The sequence below is a fragment of the Solanum pennellii genome, chromosome 9, assembly GCF_001406875.1.
Source record: "Solanum pennellii chromosome 9, SPENNV200".
NCBI classification, from domain to species: Eukaryota; Viridiplantae; Streptophyta; class Magnoliopsida; order Solanales; family Solanaceae; genus Solanum; species Solanum pennellii.
In genome coordinates this window covers 75,430,228-75,451,916 of record NC_028645.1, presented here as the reverse complement: position 1 = coordinate 75,451,916, position 21,689 = coordinate 75,430,228, and the positions used below count along the sequence as shown (strand labels likewise).

Sequence of the window (21,689 nt, the reverse complement as noted above, 5' to 3'; positions counted from 1 at the left end):
ATCTATTTCTCTTGTCTTCTTCTTATAATCTTGATTTTACAACACGTTATCAGCACGAGTCTCTACCAGTTCAAGTAAAGACTTTCAAAGCCTCGGAGGTAAGAATTTCCTTTATTTTTAAATAATGTCTAATCTTTCTAAACTTGAATTTCTTGCTCTAGACATATCGGGAAAAAGCTATCTATCATGGGCACTCGATGCAGAAATTCATCTTAATGCGATGGGTCTAGCAGACACCATCCAAGAAAATAATCAAGCATCGAATCAAAACCGTGCTAAGGCGATGATATTTCTCCGTCATCACCTTGATGAGGGTTTGAAAATGGAATATCTCACTGTTAAGGATCCTCTGGTGTTGTGGAACAATTTAAAAGATAGATATGACCACCTGAAGTTGGTTGTCCTTCCACAGGCACGTTATGATTGGATCCACTTGAGACTTCAAGATTTTAAATCTATCAGTGAGTATAACTCTTCTATGTTTAAAATTATCTCACAATTAAAATTATGTGGAGAAAATATCACTGACCATGATATGCTGGAAAAAACGTTTTCCACTTTCCCTGCCTCGAGTATGCTTCTGCAGCAGCAATACCGAGAAATGGGATTTAAAAAGTATTCCGAATTAATCTCACATCTCCTTGTTGCTGAACAACATAATGATTTACTGATGAAAAACCATGAAAGTCGACCTACTGGTTCTATGCCATTTCCTGAAGTAAATACGGCAAATTTTCACCAATCTAAGCGTGAAAAAGGTCGTGGCCCCAGTCGTGGCCGTGGTCGTGGTCGAGGAAGAAATCTCAATCATGGTGATCGTCTTGCACTAAATAATAACATTCAACACCAGCAGTGTAAAAAGAAGAATGAAAAACATGACGTAGTGCAGAAGAAAAATTCAGACAACAAATGTTATCGATGTGGAGGAAAAGGACATTGGTCACGTACCTGTCGTACGCCAAGGCACCTGGTTGAGTTATATCAAGCTTCCCTGAAGGAGGTGAAAAATAACGCAGAAGCCAACTTTATCACGGAAGATACTGTTGAACCCATGCATCTAGATGTAGCGGATTTCTTTGAGAACCCCGAAGGAAAGATAGATCACCTGATAGGTGATGGGTCTGTGATAATATAAATATATTTCATTTTCGTCGTTTATATGAACTAGTATGAATATGTTTTCCTAGATTTGTAAATAACTAAAAGGTTGTGTATTGTTTTTGTTTAGTAATAATATTATAATGTTTATTTCTTTTATATCTTTTATCTTGAAGAATATATGGATACCTCAATGATCAATCATGAAGATATTTGTATAATTGATAGTGGAACAACGCACGCCATATTCAAAGATGAGAAATACTTCTCCTACTTGCTTAGAAGAAAAGCAAATGTTACTACAATTTCTGGTAATTCAAACTTAATAGAAGGCTCCGGAAGAGCTACTATATTTCTGCCTAAGGGGACAAAACTTGTCATAGAAGATGCTTTGTTCTCTTCTAAATCCCCAAGAAACCTGTTAAGTTTTAAAGATATTCGCCGAAATGGATATCATGTTGAGACAATAAATGAAATGAATGTTGAATACCTTGGTATTACCAAGATTGTCTCAAACCAGAAATATGTATTGGAGAAATTATCAACTTTATCTTCTGGCCTGTATTATGCAAAAATAAGTACGATTGAAGCACACTCTATCGTAAACCAGAAGTTTACTGACTTAAAGACTTTTGTGCTTTGGCATGACCGAATAGGTCATCCTGGATCAATAATGATGAGACGAATCATTGAAAACTCAAATGGTCATCCATTAAAGAACCTGAAGATTCTTACAAATGATGAGTTTTCATGTGCTGCTTGCTGCCAAGGCAAATTGATTACTAGGCCATCACCAATGAAGGTTAACATTGAATCCCCTCAATTTTTGGAACGAATACATGGGGATATTTGTGGACCTATTCACCCATCTAGTGGGTCGTTTAGATATTTTATGGTCCTAATAGACGCATCTTCAAGATGGTCTCATGTGTGCCTCTTATCATCTCGCAACCTGGCGTTTGCAAAATTATTGGCACAAATGATACGATTAAGAGCGCAATTTCCAGATTATCCCATTAAGACAATTCGTCTTGATAATGCTGGCGAATTCACATCCCAAGCTTTTGATGCTTATTGCGTATCGGTAGGGATAAAAGTTGAACATCCTGTAGCTCATGTTCATACTCAAAATGGCCTTGCTGAGTCATTTATTAAGCGCTTACAATTGATAGCAAGACCTCTACTTATGAAAAGTGAGTTGCCTACTACTGTTTGGGGTCATGCTATCTTACATGCAGCATCACTTGTTCGTCTCAGACCGACTCATTATAATAAATACTCCCCATTACAATTGGTATTTGGTCATGAACCAAATATTGCTCATCTTCGAATTTTTGGATGTGCTGTATATGTGCCTGTAGCACCACCTCAGCGCACCAAGATGGGCCCTCAAAGAAGGTTAGGCATATATGTTGGGTTTGATTCACCCTCAATAATTCGCTACCTTGAGCCATTGACGGGAGATTTATTCACTGCAAGATTTGCAGATTGTCGATTTGATGAAACAAATTTTCCGCAATTAGGGGGAGAGAAAAATAAACTTAAAAGTGAAATTGCATGGAAAGTTTCGTCATTATCTCATTTTGATCCACGCTCCCCTGTGTGTGAACAAGAGGTCCAGAAGATCATCCATTTGCAAAACATAGCAAATCAAATGCCAGACGCATTTACTGATTCAAAAAGGATAACAAAGTCACATATTCCTGCAGTAAATGTGCCTATCCGAATCGACGTCCCAAAAGGACCATCTACAAGTGTCATAGCTTCTGAATCACAAATACGCCTGAAGCGTGGTAGACCATTGGGTTCAAAAGATAAGAATCCTAGAAAAAGAAGTACAAAAAATGACACTACAAAAGAATTTCACGAAGAAATTCAAGATCTGATTAATCCTGATATTCCTGAAGAAATCAGTGAACCCGAGACTCAAGTAAATGAAGAACTCTCAATAAGTTCTTCTACAGGTGATGGGATAAGTTTAGATCGATCAAAAATCATAGTGGATAATGTTTTCGCATATGATGTTGCACTTAACATTATGCAAGGAAATGAGGATCTTGAACCTCTATCCGTCGAAGAATGTCGACAAAGACATGATTGGCCAAAATGGAAAGAAGCAATTGAATCAGAATTGAATTCACTTGCTAAGCGTGAGGTTTTTGGACCAGTAGTCCAAACGCCTAGTGATGTTAAACCAATTGGCTATAAATGGGTCTTTGTACGAAAAAGAAATGAGAGAAATGAGATTGTAAGATACAAGGCACGCCTTGTTGCACAAGGATTCTCTCAACGACCTGGTGTCGACTATGAAGAAACATATTCACCTGTTATGGATGCAATAACTTTTCGATATCTCATCGGTTTAGCTGTACATGAAAATCTTGAAATTCGTCTAATGGATGTGGTTACAGCTTACCTTTACGGTTCACTTGATAATGAAATTTATATGAAAGTTCCAGAAGGACTTAAAATGCCTGAAGCATGTAGTTCAAAATCTCGGGAAATATATTCAATCAGATTACAAAAGTCATTATATGGCTTAAAACAATCAGGGCGCATGTGGTATAATCGCCTCAGTGAGTACTTGATAAAACAAGGTTATATAAACGATGTCATTTGTCCTTGTATATTTATTAAGAAAACAACATTGGGATTTGTTATTCTTGCTGTTTATGTTGATGACATTAATCTCATTGGAACTCCAGAAGAGGTTCAAAAGGCAATTGAATATCTAAAGGAAGAATTTGAGATGAAAGACCTTGGAAAGACAAAAATTTGTCTTGGACTACAAATAGAATATTTAGTAGACGGGGTCTTCATCCATCAATCTGCCTATACTGAGAAAATCTTGAAACGATTTTACATGGACAAAGCACATCCATTAAGTACTCCAATGGTTGTCCGATCACTTGAAGTGAGTAAGGATCCATTCCGACCTCAAGAAGAGAATGAGGAACCTCTTGGTCCAGAAGTACCTTATCTTAGTGCAATTGGGGCACTTATGTATCTTGCTAATGCTACGAGACCTGACATAGCATTTTCTGTTAATTTGTTAGCAAGATATAGTTCTTCCCCTACACGAAGACATTGGAAAGGAGTTAAACATATATTGCGATATCTAAGGGGAACTAGTGATATGGGTCTGTTTTATACTAACAAAGATAGTGCAGATCTTGTTGGTCATGCAGATGCAGGTTATTTATCTGACCCACATAAAGCTCGATCACAAACAGGCTATCTGTTCACATATGGAGGTACTGCTATATCATGGCGATCTATGAAGCAGTCTATTGTCGCTACTTCTTCAAATCATGCTGAGATAATAGCCATTCATGAAGCAAGTAGAGAATGTGTATGGTTAAGATCAGTAATACATTCTATCAAAGAAAGATGTGGTTTGAAGTGTGACGTCAAGATACCCACAATACTCTTTGAAGACAATGCTGCATGCATAGCTCAATTAAAAGGAGGCTTTATAAAAGGAGATAGAACGAAACACATTTCACCAAAATTATTCTTCACACATGATCTCCAGAAGAATGGTGATATTGATGTGCGACAAATTCGTTCGAGTGATAATCCAGCAGATTTATTTACTAAATCTTTACCGGCCTCAACTCTTGAGAAGATGGTTCACAAAATTGGAATGCGGAAACTTAACCATCTGAATCGTGGTTTTTATCAGGGGGAGTAAAATACGCACTGTACTTTTTTTTCCTTAATCTAGGTTTTGTCCCATTGGGTTTTCCTAGAAAGGTTTTTAATGAGGCAGCAAATAATGCGTATCAAAAGATATGTGTACTCTTTTTCCTTCACTAGAATTTTTTCCCACAGGGTTTTTTTCTAGTAAGGTTTTAACGAGGCACAATATCTATGGACATCCAAGGGGGAGTGTTATAAATCCATTAAATAAGTGGATAGTCCATAAAGTTAGTACATGAACAACCATTCATATTCACTAGGTTACATGGACCTTTTTGGATAAGTATGTATCTATTTATTATGATACTTAATATGGTGACCTTTGGAATGATTTTTCACTCTATAAATAGGGTTGTTCATTCACTATTGTAATATATACATATGAAACTTATATATACTTGAATAAAAGAAAGTCTTCTCCTACATCTATTTCTCTTGTCTTCTTCTTATAATCTTGATTTTACAACATAGCTTAAATATACTCTCTATTGTTTCATGTTTTATATATTTATATAATATATTGGAAAGAAAGACATTCAAGTGGGACTAAAAAAGTAATAAAAATTAATACGTCCCTGACTTTTGTATAAAGATGATATGAATAAACTAGGGAATTATTTAAACTCTTTTTTTTTATTTGTGGATTAGATTATCTCAACATTATAGTTTTAGAACTATATATTTGGATTAATTTATTCCCGCTCAGACTTAAGAGATGAATAAAATAATTTCAAGTTTAATGCGATAAGATGATATCTATGATTAAGTTTGAGATAAAAATTAAGTGCATTTAGTTGACAATATAAATTTATCTAATACCACTAATTAAAGATGCTATAAATTTTAGTCAACTTTCACATATAGCAAACATAAAATTCATATTTGTATGCTATAGCAAAGTTTGTATATTGCACTACATAGCAAACATATAAATGTATAATTCGCTATACATATACAATTGAAGCGATGTATAAAATGAAGTGTATAAAACGAGAAAGAGAAAGAGACTTGGACAGAGAATTGTATAAAATGAAGTATATAAAATGAATTGTATATTATAAGTGTATAGAACAATTATATACAATTTGAATTGTATAAAATGAGAAAGAGAGAAAGGCAAAAGAGACTTGGACAGAGAATATACAATTGAATCGAATTGTATAAACGAGAAAGAAAGAAATTATATACAATTTGAATTTGTATAAAACGAGAAAGAGAGAAAGGTAAAAGAAACTTGGCAGGAAAGTATTTTTATTGTATAATTATAAGTGTATATGACGAAAATATATGTACTTGCATGTGTATATACAATTTTCTCTCGCTTTATACAAACAGAAACACAACTTATACATTTCATTTCTGTTTGTATAAGCGAGAGATGCGAGGGTGGCGAGCGAGATCTGGGAGAAGGGAGAGAGAGGAACAAAATTATATGTATTTATACAATTTTCTCTCTCTTTATACAAATAGAAATAAATTTTATACACTTGTGTTTGTATAAAAGTGAGAGGAAGCGAGCGAGAGATGGAGCGAGAGAAGAGAGTGGCGAGCGAGGGTTTGAGGGAGAGAGGTGACTGGCAAACAATTTGCTACGAAACGCAATTATATCAAAAGGTGATTATAGCAATTAATACAATTTTCCCTAAATTTTATCTCACGCTTAAAGTTTACTCCTGTATATCAATAATATTTTTTATACTTCAGAAGAAATTTTTGAAATCTTGATTATTAATAAATCAATGCTTTAATATTAATAAAAATATTTTTTCAATTAACTAATCAAACATAAATTATTTAGCAAAACATATTTATCAAATAAATAAATTTTAAATCTTAATCAAAGAAGCTAAAAATTTGTTAGTACAATTTTGAGTTATTTTATTAAAAATAAAATTAGAAGCAAACAAGTAGTATGGCCAAAAATTACATTCATGCCAATTTGCACACTAGATAAATTTGAGAAAGTGGTTATAAAGTTGGACATAAACTAATAATTTGATGGAATTTGACCTTACTTGTTTGTCCTAAGCACTTCCACTTTAACTAAACCTCTACTTTATTATCTAATCTAATAGAGATTAGTGTTATAAACTAACTCATGTATAACATCATTAAAATATGCCAAACACTACCTAACTCAAATTATTAGAAGGTGATTAACTCCTTACCAAATCACATGGGAGTTACTATACTGTTAATTATAATCACTCATAACTAAGTAAAACATAATAATAATAGAGAGTTTGTTAATAGATAAAAGCTGACATAAGAAGATGGATGAATTAGGTAAATACCTATTTTTAACACCTCCTATCAAATATTAACCACTACTTCAAAAGTTCTAAATAATCATTCAACCATATTCTTTTGACATGAATAAAAATGGATGAAAATATCTCCAACGAAAATATGAAACAAGTCCAACATTGCTTGAATATGAAGGATTAGGAAGTTGAAAATCCAAGGAACGATTCACACAAGGTTTAAGATATTACTCGAATTTCAAAATCGAGAAAGGACACAGAAAGTTCAAATCTTTCTTAAGTTCGAAATCAAGAAATGATTCATAGGTTCAGGTCGTCATAAGTTATTTTTTTAATGTCAGTAGGAATATTTTCACATTAAAATATAGTAGTTATTCCGCTATTAAAATTCAAATAATGGCTAAAAACTCAAATAGCAAGTCCAAAAAGTGACCGAAAGATACATCTAGAGAGAATAAAAACCAAAAATGCATTTCCTTGAGGAAAATATGTAAGGTTTTTGCATAATTTTCATGTTTGTATATGTAAACTTGCATAGTCAAATTATTATGTATTATTAAGTTATTGAGCTAGTTGAAACAAGCTATCGTTTTTATATACATGCAAATAAATAAAATGTAGTTAATATTTAGCATCATATATAGACTCAACCTGGATTATTGTAAACAAAACATTTTAGGCATCTAGTATCTAGTACCAAAGAATCTAGTTTTGCTAAAAATATATACAACATTAATGCTTTTTTTGTAATTTAATCTCTTTCTAATCAAACATTTATGTCATTAGCACAAATGAATAATTCCTTATTAAAAGAATATGTGCTTCCTGGATAGTATAAAAGAACCTTCAATAATGACGTTCAACAAACATATTCTGTAAGAAAAAGATATTAACTTCTATATTTTATCATTTCTTTACTTTATATTTTGCAACATTTCGACATAGCATTGGACCAAAACACAAGTATAAAATAATGTATGAATTGTGTTTATACACAAAAAAAAAATGGGCTAAAACAGGTAACAAACTCAGAATATGGGCTAAAAAACTTACTTGCAATCAAGGTAAAATATCAGTGATCTCACAAATCCTTTTTAACACCCAAGTATATGTGGTGGCTGCTAGTTTACACAACCATAAAAACTAAAGTTATCATGTAAAATTCTCTGACTACATCTTATAATTGTTGAAGAATAATTCTCCAGTTTTACAGTAAAAGTTAATGAATGATAAAAATACAAATATTTCCAACTTTTACAACAAAGCTCAAGAACCTGTTTAGATCTTCTTCTGGTTCTCACAACATATTGAACTGGGGTATACTGAGGTACAAATATCCAAACCTCGCGTGCTTTTGAAGTAAAAACATAGAGCTCGCGCTGATTAGATGGACACGATAAGCTGCCATTTGACTATTCGGTGATGGGATGGACATGATAAGGTGCCATTTGACTATTCTGTTCTATGCCGGTCTTTAGGATTGCTGTACATGGGTAACAACAACATGGGACCGTGTTTCCGTCTTCCATAACATCGCCAATATACCACAAATATTACAGCCATTACAAACACAGGGATTGCCCACCTGCAGCAGTAAACAACATAGGAAAGGAAATATTATAAAACATCCTCAGTCCAGGCCATGTCAGCTCATACTACTCTCAGATCAAGCTACAGAAAATACTTTCACAGTTCGACTATTGAAAAAGCACATGTCCTGATACGCAATACAATCTCAAACTCATTATCAAAGAAAGAAACTTTGCTTCAAAAACTTAGTCTGGAGAGGCATGTCTAATGGCTGCTATAAATCTTGTATTGCTTCTACTGATCATCACAAAAAGAAGAAAAGAGAGCAATCCTCTTGTACTGCTTTAATTACTAATAAATTGTAACCAAATAGCAAAAAAGTTCACAAAGGATACTTGAAAGTAACAGAATTTTAGAATAAAAAGGTATTTCGTACCTGTCCAGATCAAGGATTGGACTATACACGAGCGTTTCCCAAGTAGCTACAATAAAATGCCACATTGGATTATAGTAAAGTGACTCTGCAGACCAAAACATTCTTGTATATGTTTCTAAGAAAATAAAAAGTATCCATGCGCCAATCTCGACCAAAATAAACTTTATGACGAACCGCCCGACCACCACCATGAACAGTGAGAAAGCCACCAACCAATTAAAAAGTCTGTGATTATAGTCCTTGATGAATGAAGACTTTGACTTCTCTAACATCTGCATAATTTGAAGATATACACAATTCATTGTAGGCCATATGAAATGGATAACGGGAAAGGAAAAAAACAGCAATGTAGTCGGAGTAATGCAAAACATCACAAACAAATTATTAAAATGTATAAACAAGACAATCACTTAAATCTGGAGACGAAGACTGATACTGATGCTGCTTAATTCAAATGATAATTTATCACGTGACTCTTGTTTATACATTGGACAGGTAAAGGATAATTTATCATCTGACTCTTGTTTCTACATGGACAGGTAAAGGGATTTCCTATGTTATTGCTAGCATAGTCTTAATAATAAAACTGGCAAATCAGTTTCGCAGAGTTACTCTGCACATAAATTAGTAGAGAGGAAGCAGGAGAGGTTAAACTCCTGTTTCTTAATTTTTGAGACAATGGTAACTTTGTATTCACACCAAAAAGTCATCAACCAAAAAATGATGAATCGGAAACTTACATCCCACTCATGGGTATACTTTACAAGTTCCCTTTAAAATCAACTAAATCTACTATATCCCCTACAAGATTCTGTTTACACCAAAAAAAACAAAAGGCTTATACATTTCATTCTAATATTCTGTAAGTTAGTCTTTTGTCCCTCAAGACTTCTTAAATTTCTTTCTTTCCAGAGGGTCCACCATATGCAAGCAGGGATAGTTCTCCACCAGTGTTCATTTCTTCCTCTGTTCCCAATACCTTTCCAGCTATTCAGTAGTTCCTTTGTTGTGCTAGGCATCACACATTTAACTCCCAACAGAGCCAAAAACATGTTCCATAGGCTCAACGCTGCTTTCCAATGAAGGAACAGATGGTCATTGACTTCTGCTTCCTGTTCACACATGACACATGTTGAACAAAATTGCCGATCCCCTTTTCTGTAAAGCTTCATGTGTTAAACAAGCCTTTCTACTAACCAACCAACAAAAACAAGCTACCTTTGGGGGGCATTTGGTCTTCCAGATTAACTTGCAAGGCCAAATGTCTACTATTGACTACCTTGTGTTAAGATTCCAGTAACATGATTTCACTGTGAACACACCCTTGTTATGTAATTTCCATCTAGGTTTGTCAGGCCTCATAGATAAAGCAGGGTGTGAGTTTAGTACTCCCAATACTAAATTGATTCCAAAGGTTGCCTACGAGTATTCAGAACACGACTCTTTCTAATGCTGTTTTTTGTCTTTTTTAAACTGGAATAGGGCTGTAGTCTACAGTCTACTTATGTAAACTGGTCCAGAAAGAAAACCCACTGGAAGAGGAGGAGCAGGCTAATGAGTTCATACAAGAACATTGGTGTGACGAATAGTTTCCATATTTAAGAGTGGCTGTGCAACTAGTGAAGATCAAAGCAAGAATTCAAAAGCAACAACATCACTAGACATTTTTGACTAATTTCCAGGGATAAGGGATGGCGGAAAGGATATTTTCATTTACTGCAAAGATACTATGGTTTCTGTCTGTTCATTATCCAGATTAGTATAGTCAATTATAAGTAAATATGTATATTTGCCTAGCTTCCTGAATGGGTTTTTTCCCATCTGTTGATCCAGCGAGATGCAACAAACCTACATATTCACCAGCAGATGGTAAAGTTTCAATCCATGGTTCACCTTTTGGGTTCGTTACTTAAGGTAGGGGCTTCTTGATAAAACACATCCTATTTCTTTCTCTTCCTCAACCTTCCCCCAACACAACCAAATGCAACTTTATCGTAAGAGCTGAAGTGTACACTCAGTATATTGAGAAAAATCTTGTTGATAAAAAAGAAGCAAGTACTAAAAGCTAAATGTATTAAACCTTCATCATCCGCTTCTCATAGTTGATTTTAGAAGGTCCGACACATTCACCGTGAAAGCTTTGGTTACACTGGATGAAGCCAGCATTGAACTTTGCCATTGAAGGAAGTCTGAGGACCTGAAGATTGTCCATTTTGTCCTCACATCTAGTATACAGAGCTTCACACAGCTTTGAGGATTGATATTCATTCGCCAGCATTATATTCTTGTACACCTGCAATTGATGTGGCAATAAGCAAAAAATTGAGAATTACATAAAACTATGCTTGTTGTAATCAATTAAAACCTTTTCGATCTCTTCATCCAATTTATCAACTGATTTTTTTGCATGATGACGACCAAAATGCTGTTCATCAAAGACATTCATCGCTGCCTGTCTGTTCTCTACATGAGCCTTTTGCAAAGACTCCCCAGGCATTGGCAAAACCAACTTAGCCATCCTCTCATTGTAGAGTTTTAGACACCGCTCCAGGATACCCTTGTTGAAGACTTCCACAAGGGACCCTGTGGATGGAATCTCCCCTTTATTCAATGCATCAAGAATCTAGAAACAAAGTTGTCATTTAAGAGCAAAGGTTAAGAAAGGTCACAAGTATACAAAAGCAATTGATTACATTCAGGACAACCGATGGACAATCACCTGCTCAAGGAAAGATACGAACTCCTTCCCGTTGAGAGATTTACCCTGGACAATTTTTGGACGAATAATAGATGCTACAACTTCTTTTAATTGCTCCCTCTTCTTGACATAGAGAGGATCAAGCTCAGCGTCCTTCATGTCACAAAGCTTTGTGCGCTGAAGATGGGGCTGTAAAAGAAATATGCATGTTATTGTATCTTATTCTATCACCATGGGAAGTTCTTATACAAAATTCTCAAATCTAAAGGCATATGAAGTTTTGCTAAAAAACCTTGACATGTACCTTTACTATCCATAATACCAATGCAACTACATAACAAACAAAAATTGTTTTCCTTCATTTTCTGCGGAAAGGGTAGGATGGGGTTTGCCAGGTAGGAGTCTCGAAGATGATAAAGTTGTCGTTTAGCAACCACCTACACTTTGGACATTCAATGACCTTTCACATTTAAGTTTAATTGGTTCTCCACTTCTCTTAAACCCCCACCTGCTTCTGGAAACAAGAGGGGGTTGGAGTGGGAGTGGGGGGAGAGTTCAATATGATGCTATAATTGTAACCAATGTTTTACCACAAACGAAAAGCGCCAAGGTCTGCTATAAAGCGCATCCAAAAAACACATGATTTTACAAAGGAAGTTGCAAATGAAGAGAAAATGATCAATGTGCGTACAGGGTTTCGCTATTAGCAGATTAGCAGTTGAGTTCACTTTCCTATTCCGACTCCTAACAAAATAATAACATAGTAACGGGAAGGACTTTTTTTGTCTTTATACCAGAAAAGTTAAACCCAACTTTATTTTCTTTCTTTGTATCTTGCCCCCTCTTATTCACTCATTGATTTGTCAGTGGTTGCCAGACCTCTGACTAGATTGGCTCCTGTTAAACTACGACTGTGACCTTAACAATCTTTCTTTACAGGAGCTCTCCTGATGGGCTTTGCTGCCAAATATAGTGTACTCATCATTGACAATTCCCAAAATGCGGTTGTAGATCTGAGTTATGCTGATTTTTTGAAGCCTAGTTAGTCATCGGTTACTTGCATTTTTGAATAGAAAGTGTCAATTGGAAGCATCTCATGTCAGCTCGGACTATGGGGATATCAAAAAGGAAATGAGACTGGAGGCATAGATAAATGGCTGATTTAGAGAGCTAGGAGAGCTTTCAGGAGGGAAAGAGAAGAACAAATGGGGCAGGAAATAGCAGCTCTAAGTGCTGGAAGTTGAGATGGTAGAGGTAGTGATAGGCTGATAGCATCTGAAAATGGGCAACAGCAGAGAAAACATTGGTGACAGCATTGAAGAAACCAATGGGAGGAGAATTGGGTAAAAAGAAAGGACGAGGTGTGTGTTCGGTATGAAGGAAAATGTTTTCCTTGGAAATGCTTTTTTGGAAAATGTTTTCCAGTTTAATGTTAGAAGGAAATATTTATAAAGCTTGATAATAGTATCAGCAAATTGGATAGCACTTCTATTTAGAAAATCTAATGAAACTTTTGAGTGTTAAAGATTGATAATAAACTCTAAATAAGAGTTGGAATAGTTGCAACGGATTTTCAGCTTTTTGATGGAATAAGTTTTCCTCGAAAAATATTTCCGGGTGATCAAACACCAAACAATGACTTCCTCGTGGATAAAATTTTATTGGAAAAAGATGACCGACATGTTAGAGAAACCTACATCATATTCCTTTTAATGTGTTGGTGGATATTTATTGGAATAAAAAAGTCGGAAGAATTTTACCAAACTAATGCGTGTTGTGTGCATGCACGTGTGTGTGTGTATGGAGAGAAATAGAGAATAATGCAGAACAAAATAACTACATATCAAACAACAATTATATGGACAAAGAAACTGAAAAATTAAAATTCAGCGAAATATAGTGTAACCTCAAAGATTTGAGTAATGGTAATTTCCTATCAAAATAAAATATGTTTATCAACAACGAGCAATCATCCTTGATAAAAATTAAAACCAAAAGGAATAACGGAAGAGAAAAGAGTTGGAACATCTTAACTTATCCAACAAAAAGAAGACAAGAAACTGGAGTTGGAGAATCTAGTAAATACAGTACAATGTACATTGAGAGACACATTTTTTTAAAGAAAACAGTGGTGATCGAGCCAACTTGTCCGCACTTCAACTACTCCACTAGGTTCCTGCCACACCAGTATAGGTATCAATAACTCTTCCTACCAAGACTTAGATAGGTGGGAAGATATCACCTGGTGTTTTTTTGTCTTTGCTAGGATTTGAACCTGGTGTCCAAGGTTTGCACTCACCTCATTGACCACTAAGCCACACCCTTAGTGCTACTCACTTTGCGATAACATGAAAGAAAATTCAGATTAAACTAATATTGGAAAGGAGCAGAAAGCACTAATCTAAGTCAACTTAGGAGTATAGTTTTTGATCAAGGATTAGGAGCAAAGTTATAGCAGGCTATTGCCGGAAAGGGATGTATGCAGGTTGTAGTTGAAGAGCGTGGAAACTAGCTATCAATATGATTTAAGGAGATCAGAAAGAGTGTGAATTTTAATAGTAGAGTAGGTCACTTCCTATTATCGTCGGATGGCTGGGTGGACACCTTGTTGGCTGCATCGGTGCATGCTCGATGTATTCAGGTGGTTCCTGGACTATTTTCTAACAAAGTTACCAGGAAAAGATAAAACTAGTGGCATCTTCTTCAAAAGCAAGATACCATGATCATAAGAAGAGTGGAGATAGATGATATAATAGCCTGGGTCCTTGCACCAGTAAAAAAGGTGCACATGGACAGCGTAGAGAAATAATGCATCGCAAAAGGTATACAGATCATGTAGCAGAACAATATTTGCCTAGAATTATCAAGGACGTTTTCTTTTGGTTGAGATATAATATCTCGTGATTGTTGCAGTCACAAAATTATTGAAATGACAGTTTACTGCACTAAGCTGTGAAATGGAAAACTCAAGGAAGAAGAACAAGATCAAAGAAAGAAGTAGTTAGGCCATACTTGTGGTAAGCTGAACGCTGTGCTATTATCACCCATTATGGCTAAAGAATCTCGAATCTGATTCACCTGAAACCATGCATTACAATCAAAACTAATCCATTTAGTCAAGTTTCTTCATCATGTGCAGAACTCAAGAGTACAACAAAGAGCACCTGATCAATATTTTTATCACCTGTGGTAACAGAAAAGGCAACCATAGTTAGCATATACTAGGCTTCATAGTTATTTATCAAGCATGCATATAAAGGTAATTGAACTAACCGTTGCTATTAGGGACACGTCTTAGAGCTTCATCAACCATTTCTTGCACAGATTTTCCTTCTGTAAAAGGTACAAGCTCGGAGAAATTACAGCAGAAGGAACAGATACAAAAGCATTTTGTTATTAGATGGAAGAGTACTGCAGAAACTCTTGTGATAATTGTACATTAAGCAGATAATATTAAGCACTTCAGTTCATTTTGTTCATTTACATCCCCAAGTCCACAGAGGATGTCACATTCACAAATGTCAAGCAATTGCACTAAAGAAGTTTTGAGGCATCATTTCCCTACTTACGCAGAAAATCACGTTGGATGAGCCATAGTAGCTTTGCAGGTTCAAACGCAACATCTTGCCCCTACACAACATCCATCAACTGAGCATGTCATATAACTTGTTAAGTAACTCTTCTTTCGTTGCCCCTTTCAATGAGGCAGATATATAATAGGCTTCATGACTCCAAAATGCTTACCTTTACTCTGGCCACAAGGAGAGGAGATACGAGGATGAAACAACAGAGAGTCAGAAAGAAACAGAGAGAATGTGAAGCTGAACAAGAAACCAAAGGTCAAACATAAACTAGAAATTTTTGAAACAACTAGTTAGAGTTGAACCTTCCATAGAACTCCTCCGCAAGTTCAACTGCGAATGACAGCCGGGATATGTCAGCTTCACGTATCTAAAACATACATCACAACGCAAAAAAATATATATGATTAGGGAGAGCCCTTATACATTAAAGAAAATAGGGCAGGAAATAAGCTATCAATCTCAGGGCCAAAGTTTTAACCATATTAGGATGACTTAACAGTTGTCCAAACAATATGTAGACAAGAATAGGCGGAGCAACAACTGATTTTTATACAAATGGGTAGTCAACCATTACATTCGTTGGTTATCTTCTACCACTTGCTCGCCACTTATGTGATTAGATGAGCTTAAAGATAATTTCTACATGATAGCAGTTATATTTTGCTCACTCTTTATAACACGACTCTTCATCAATTAATGTTGTGCATCACCCATTTACCTTGGATAACTCTAACATTGGAGTAAAACATCAACATTATATACTTCAATATATTGTTTGTACTTGTCAAAAGAACAAAAAAATGCAAATTACACACAACCCATCTCTAGTTTATTAGTAAGTAAAAATTGCATTTTTCATCCATATGTAATTGGGTTAAGTCCCCATGCTGACATGTTTCCCAATTAGCACATGAGACCTTCAATTATTATTCATTTAGATGGTGGTGTCCACTGACTCATGTGTTGGGTAACTTTATCCACCTAGACTTGGACAAATAGGAAGAAATGACCAAGGACTTAATTGACATGATTGGAATTTGAACCCTGTCTCCTGTGGTTTTCATCCCACTTTATTGAGCTTGCAGATGTACAAAGACCAGAAGCTATTTTAGATAATGACAGGCACATAGGAAAACAAGATGTTATCTAACAGCAGCGTCAAACCCTGTTTTTCAGCTAATTCTCGGCAGCACAAAATAACTTTCGAAACGTCATAAACCACACCCTTGGGGAGTTATAGCATTTACACCCTTAGGGGTCGTTTGGTATCTAGCAAGGAAGTAATATATTCATGCATCAGTTTATGATTAAGTTATACAACGCTTGGTAGCGAGTCAAGAAATAACTTATAAATGAATAAATTAATATGACGTTTGGTCTGCAATTTAGAAACCAGCTTAACTAATAATGCACAAGTTATGAGGGAATTGGTGTATTATCTTATGCGGAGTAAAAGATGGAATAACTAATACCTACATAACCATTACCCACATAACTAATATCTGCTTAATTCCAACCATCTACCAAACAACCCCTTAATGTTTGATCACATTTTGGCAAATAGTTATTGATAGACCAATTTACCCCCAAAAGAAATGCTTACGCAGACCATCTACGTTATCACTATATTTCTAATTGACATCTTATCTTTTCTCCACCAATAATACCAGGAAAAAGCTTTTTCCTTCTTCCAAATTCTCTCAAATGTTAGTGTAATCTTCTGATCTATGAACTTAGTATGTTGTTTGCACATGTTCTTTTTTGGGATAAATGTATATTGTTATACATGTTATGATTTGCTTTTTTCTTTTCTATTTTACCAACCCAGGTTTTAAATGTTCTAATACTTACTTTAAACTCACCATACACTTGAGGAAATACATGGACCCAAGCTTTCTTATGATAGCTTAATTTTCTGAGTACATCATCATCATTACGTTATGGAGTCAGATTCAATAGTTCAGCAAGAATTGAAGTTCTTGATCTATCCTGTAATTTAAAATTGCATACTCATTCCATAATCTGTTAGGTGTTAAGCAACATCTTTATACAGCAAAACAGAAGGAAGATACATATTTCGCTTTCATTCTTTTACTTTTTGAGATGGATAGAGGAAGAATAAAGTAGTTTTGAAGCAGAGAACAATATCATGCAGATGCCTCACTATCAAGAAACCAAGCCTGATTATAGTTTGAGAGAGAAATAACCTATCTAAAACATGGTTTGTCCATCCCCAACCCTTCCTCACACCCCTCTTTCATAGGAATGGCTGTCATATGTTTTTGTGAGATAATAATTGATACCCTTCTCCCACAACTCATGTCTATAGAGGGAACACGTTCTCCATATTTCATCAGTCAAAGCTACAGGGACAACTATAACCAATCGGGTTCTGTTCAAATTTTACATGTTCAACAACTTATATTGTCATGCCCTGAATATAAATTTAAATTAGGATTAATCAGTACAATTTCATAGAAAGAGAGTGGATATTATAGGCAGAGCAACACACCGTCTCAGGGAGATTATATATAAGCACAGAACTCATAACAGCTGCAAGGGCAAAAATCCTGAGAAACAAGAAAGCATCAAGAAACAACCATGTTTAGTCAGATGTATATGGTAGACTGTGGCATCTGAAGATTAGCATATTACCGGTCATCGTATACATTAGATTTTCCAATGCTTTCAAAACCTTCTGTGTCAAGGTAAAAAACAGAAGTTCTTACTCCATTGATATCCATCTCTACTGGAGTACCCCAAACCCATATCCCTGGAAGAAAAGGAAAGGACGAAGTTAAATGATGTCCAGATCTCCTAATGAAACAACAGTATCCAGAAAAATCTTGCATATAACCTTTTGTCTTTGTATCACGCATATGCCCAACACCAAAACCTGCAAAAGTAGAACTCCATTAATCAGTTGCAGAAAAACCTTGCAGCCACCAAGGTAACAGCAAACTTTAACAACTAACAAAAAAATTAACATCAGCTCTCAAAAATATAGGCAACACACCTTCATCACAAGACAGGGAAAGGAGCTGATTAAGAGTAAATGATTTTCCCGAACGATATGGACCAATTACCTGGTCAAACATTTTGCAGAAACGTCAATATACCAGAAAAGACACTGGTGGCAAACAAAATCTAGGTAAGAAAAAGCTCCGCTAGCAACTTCTCCAAGAAAACAATATTCAGTTGCACAAAAAGACAGATAGTTGATAATCAAAACTGGTGCATGCAAGATTCCAAAAAAAGAAGAAGCAGCTAACAGTACTCCCTGTGTGCCAGTAAAAGTAACCTAATTTCCTTCTTGGACTATTTTGTAAAGAAATAAGAGACCTTTTTCTTTTCAATAGAGAATTTTTCACTTCCTTTTTTTTCTTATTTCTCCTTTCACAATTAGACAAACATGAATTACATCTCTTCAACATCATTTCAAATTGATGCAATTTTTTTCTAAAATGGGAAGTATTAAAACTTGAAACCTTACCAACTAATTATTATAGTTTTCCACTTCAAAACAGTTATTTTGAAATTTTTTTAATCAATGCGGTAATCTGTTGGGAAATTTTACTATGGAACACCACGTAAGCCAAACCAAGTATAACTGAAACTGAAACAAGCAACCCTTAAACATAATAACTGAAACTTCCTAGCAATAACAGGGAGACTCAGACTCCATAAAGCTGTGCAAGAGAGGATAATTTATTATTCCTAAGAAATTACAGGTTATAATTGATGCCAGATACAAATGCAAAACCTACAGCAACAGCTGCAATGGGTGTAGTTATCTTCTCAATTGCCTCCAATCCTTCTCTTGAAAGGCGAAGTTTTGTGTGACCTGGATCAGGCTCTATAATAGGAAACCTGTCAAGCAGAAAGATAGCTATATGTTGAAACAGCAACCAGCATTCCAGTAACATAGAAAGATAGCAAACTATGTATATACATCCATACACAAAAATGACAAACAAATTATGTACATCTAAATAACCAAGGCTTGATAAGACAACATTGCTCATCAGACATAGTACGAATAAATAATCTACTTTCTAACACAAACAGAAAAGAAACAGTATACAGCAAAGACTCTGAGTATTCATGCTCTATCTGTCTAAGCTGTAGAATAGAGATACTCATTAATACTGCGGCTCATCTTTCTCTATGCAAGGAAATCCATGCCAACTTGCACGTACATCAATTATTTTAACCGCCCACCACCGCAAACAGTGGCGGAGCCACATAGTCGGAAAAAAATAGCATATATACAAGTAAAATGATATCCGAAATGGTTTAATAACATATTTTGGACACCCTTAACATAGCAAGCTGCTATTTCTGACACCCTTTATGAAATTCCTGGCTCCGCCACTGACCGCAAACTCCAGCTTAAGCATATCGGAAAAAATCACCCAGCTTTACACTTGACTGCCATTACTACTTATTATGTATAAAATCTACCTGACTAGCAAGCTGGTCTAGGTAAAACAAATAAGAAATGGATAGTGAGGATTGGTATAGCCCATCCCAACTAGCTCATAAAGTTAAAAACTGAACCCCACCATATGAATATCATCAATCAGTCTTAGATGGGCATTACACTAAACATGTTAGCAGTCAAGAACCTATAAAAAGAAACAAACCCAACTTCACAATATGCATTCTCATTGTTTGAGCATATGCCTCACTGGGCAAAACAATTTACACTAACATTACCACAGATCACAAGAAAACACAAGGACTTTTAAAGCCAAATAACTCAAGAGTAAGATCATGTAACAAAAGGGTATACAAGAAAATCTCTGAAAGAAGTCTTACGGTTGATGAAAATTCTCAATAGAAGAAAATGACCCAGATGCGAAAAAGCAAAGAAATGTGTAGAAAACCGCGATTGGCCAAGAAAGCTTCATTCTTGATCTGGGATTCAGCTGTAATATTGCAAATGCCGTAAAGTTACAAGCATTGCAAAGGGTAAAACAACATAGAAAAATGGGATTTTTTTCCAATTCTCAACCCAAAAAAGGAGAAGTCATGTGCAAGGGTGCACGTTAAGGATCGTGGAGCCGTTTCTTGAGGGTTGATTTTTATTGTTTTTTTGAGGGTTTCAGACTTTTGAGATTCTTGTCCGAACACAAGGAATTTGGACATTGGTATGTATAATTAACTAAGATAAACTTTTACTATTATTACTCAATCCGTCTCATATTAGTTGAAATACTTATTATATTGAATCAATCCGTCTCATATTAGTTGAAATACTTATTATATTAATTATTCTATCGAAAAGATAAATTTTTTATTTTTGCTGATAAGAAATTTCAAATTTGAGATCATCAATATAGAAATTTTAAACTCAAATTGATGGGCCATCCCGAAGAATATTCATTCCACTAAATTAAGAAAATATTAATAATTTTTTTTTAAAAATATTCACGTTAATTTGTATAATTTTCAAAGGAATTATTTCAACAAACAAACGATTGCTAATTTTGTTTGAGTTTGACCCAAGAATGCAAGTGGACGACACTCTATTGGTCTAAATTGAATGGGCTACGACGTGGAATTGGGCTGTGAGTCGCATTGGGACTATCAAATCAACTAGTTTATTTGGCTCTTTACTTTTAGTATTAAAACTATAGCTTAATTTTTAAAATTACTTAAAATTGGTCAAATATTTTTTCCTCCTACTTTGTCATTAATGGCTTCCTCTATCATTTTTGTTTTCTTCTTCGACTTTTTCTAAAAAAAGAAATACAAAATATTGAAAATATGAATTGTTTCAAACCAATTGTGTACCAAAAGTATCGAGAGGGTTTCATATTTAAATCTTGGGACAATTTAGAGGTGGTTTTGAGCGAATTATTGTGTTCGTTTTTGTTAGTATTTTTTTTATCTTTTTTGTTTTAATTCGATACACTGAAAACGTAATTTTTTTTGAGTTATTATATATTAAGAAACTTGAAACATTGATAGGATTTTGTATCTAACTTTTGAGACTGTTAGAGGTGATTTTGAGTTGACGATATCGAATAGTCAATGTATACTTAATGTATAATCAGTGTATAAGTTTATGTGTCGTTAAGTTATATTCAATTTTCTTAGTGCATCGTCATGTATGGTCCCTGTATAACTCATGTATAGGTAAGATATATTGTATATTTTGGGGTCGTTTGGTAGAGTGTATTAGCAAAATTAATGCATGCATTAGCTTTATGTATTAGTAGTACCTTGTTTGGTGCACTTTTTCATGCTAGGTATTATTAATGCTTGCATTAGTTATACACTCTATCGCGTATTAAGGAGTGTATTACTAATACCATGGATTTCTAGATATTAGTAATGTAAAGAAATTTAATGCATGCATTAGCATTTTA

The 21,689-nt window shown here is 34.8% G+C and overlaps 2 protein-coding genes across 3 annotated transcripts; one reads left to right on the top strand and one right to left on the bottom strand.

Annotated features, from left to right (window-relative positions):
* Positions 1 to 220: 220 nt before the first annotated feature.
* On the top strand, positions 221 to 1,135 carry LOC107030399. The gene has a single exon (XM_015231685.1). The coding sequence runs from the start codon at positions 221 to 223 to the stop codon at positions 1,133 to 1,135; it is 915 nt and encodes a 304-aa protein (XP_015087171.1).
* Positions 1,136 to 8,100: 6,965 nt separating this feature from the next.
* Positions 8,101 to 20,451, bottom strand: LOC107031602 (guanylate-binding protein 4). 2 transcript variants are annotated; one of them, XM_015233028.2, is made up of 17 exons: positions 20,134 to 20,451; positions 19,080 to 19,182; positions 18,329 to 18,398; positions 18,170 to 18,208; positions 17,968 to 18,085; positions 17,825 to 17,882; positions 15,615 to 15,679; positions 15,473 to 15,479; positions 15,298 to 15,358; positions 15,002 to 15,061; positions 14,893 to 14,912; positions 14,741 to 14,806; positions 11,750 to 11,917; positions 11,396 to 11,653; positions 11,111 to 11,323; positions 9,031 to 9,302; positions 8,101 to 8,649 (listed from the first exon to the last, which is right to left on the bottom strand). In XM_015233028.2, the coding sequence occupies exons 1-17, from the start codon at positions 20,223 to 20,225 to the stop codon at positions 8,517 to 8,519; spliced, it is 1,803 nt and encodes a 600-aa protein (XP_015088514.1). In that variant the 5' UTR covers positions 20,226 to 20,451; the 3' UTR covers positions 8,101 to 8,516. The 2 variants fall into 2 exon arrangements, with proteins under 2 accessions (XP_015088514.1, XP_027767568.1); XM_027911767.1 differs by lacking the exon at positions 20,134 to 20,451 and having other exon boundaries at positions 19,042 to 19,171.
* Positions 20,452 to 21,689: the final 1,238 nt, after the last annotated feature.

Excerpts from the sequence above, each read along its gene's own strand:
- LOC107031602 (XM_015233028.2), bottom strand. The coding sequence starts at position 20,225 with ATGAAGCTTTCTTGGCCAATCGCGGTTTTCTACACATTTCTTTGCTTT. Across the intron at positions 11,654-11,749 it reads TCGTATCTTTCCTTGAGCAG|ATTCTTGATGCATTGAATAA; the intron begins GTGATTGTCCAT and ends CTTTGTTTCTAG. Across the intron at positions 11,324-11,395 it reads TGGATGAAGAGATCGAAAAG|GTGTACAAGAATATAATGCT; the intron begins GTTTTAATTGAT and ends CATCAATTGCAG.
- LOC107030399 (XM_015231685.1), top strand. The coding sequence starts at position 221 with ATGGGTCTAGCAGACACCATCCAAGAAAATAATCAAGCATCGAATCAA.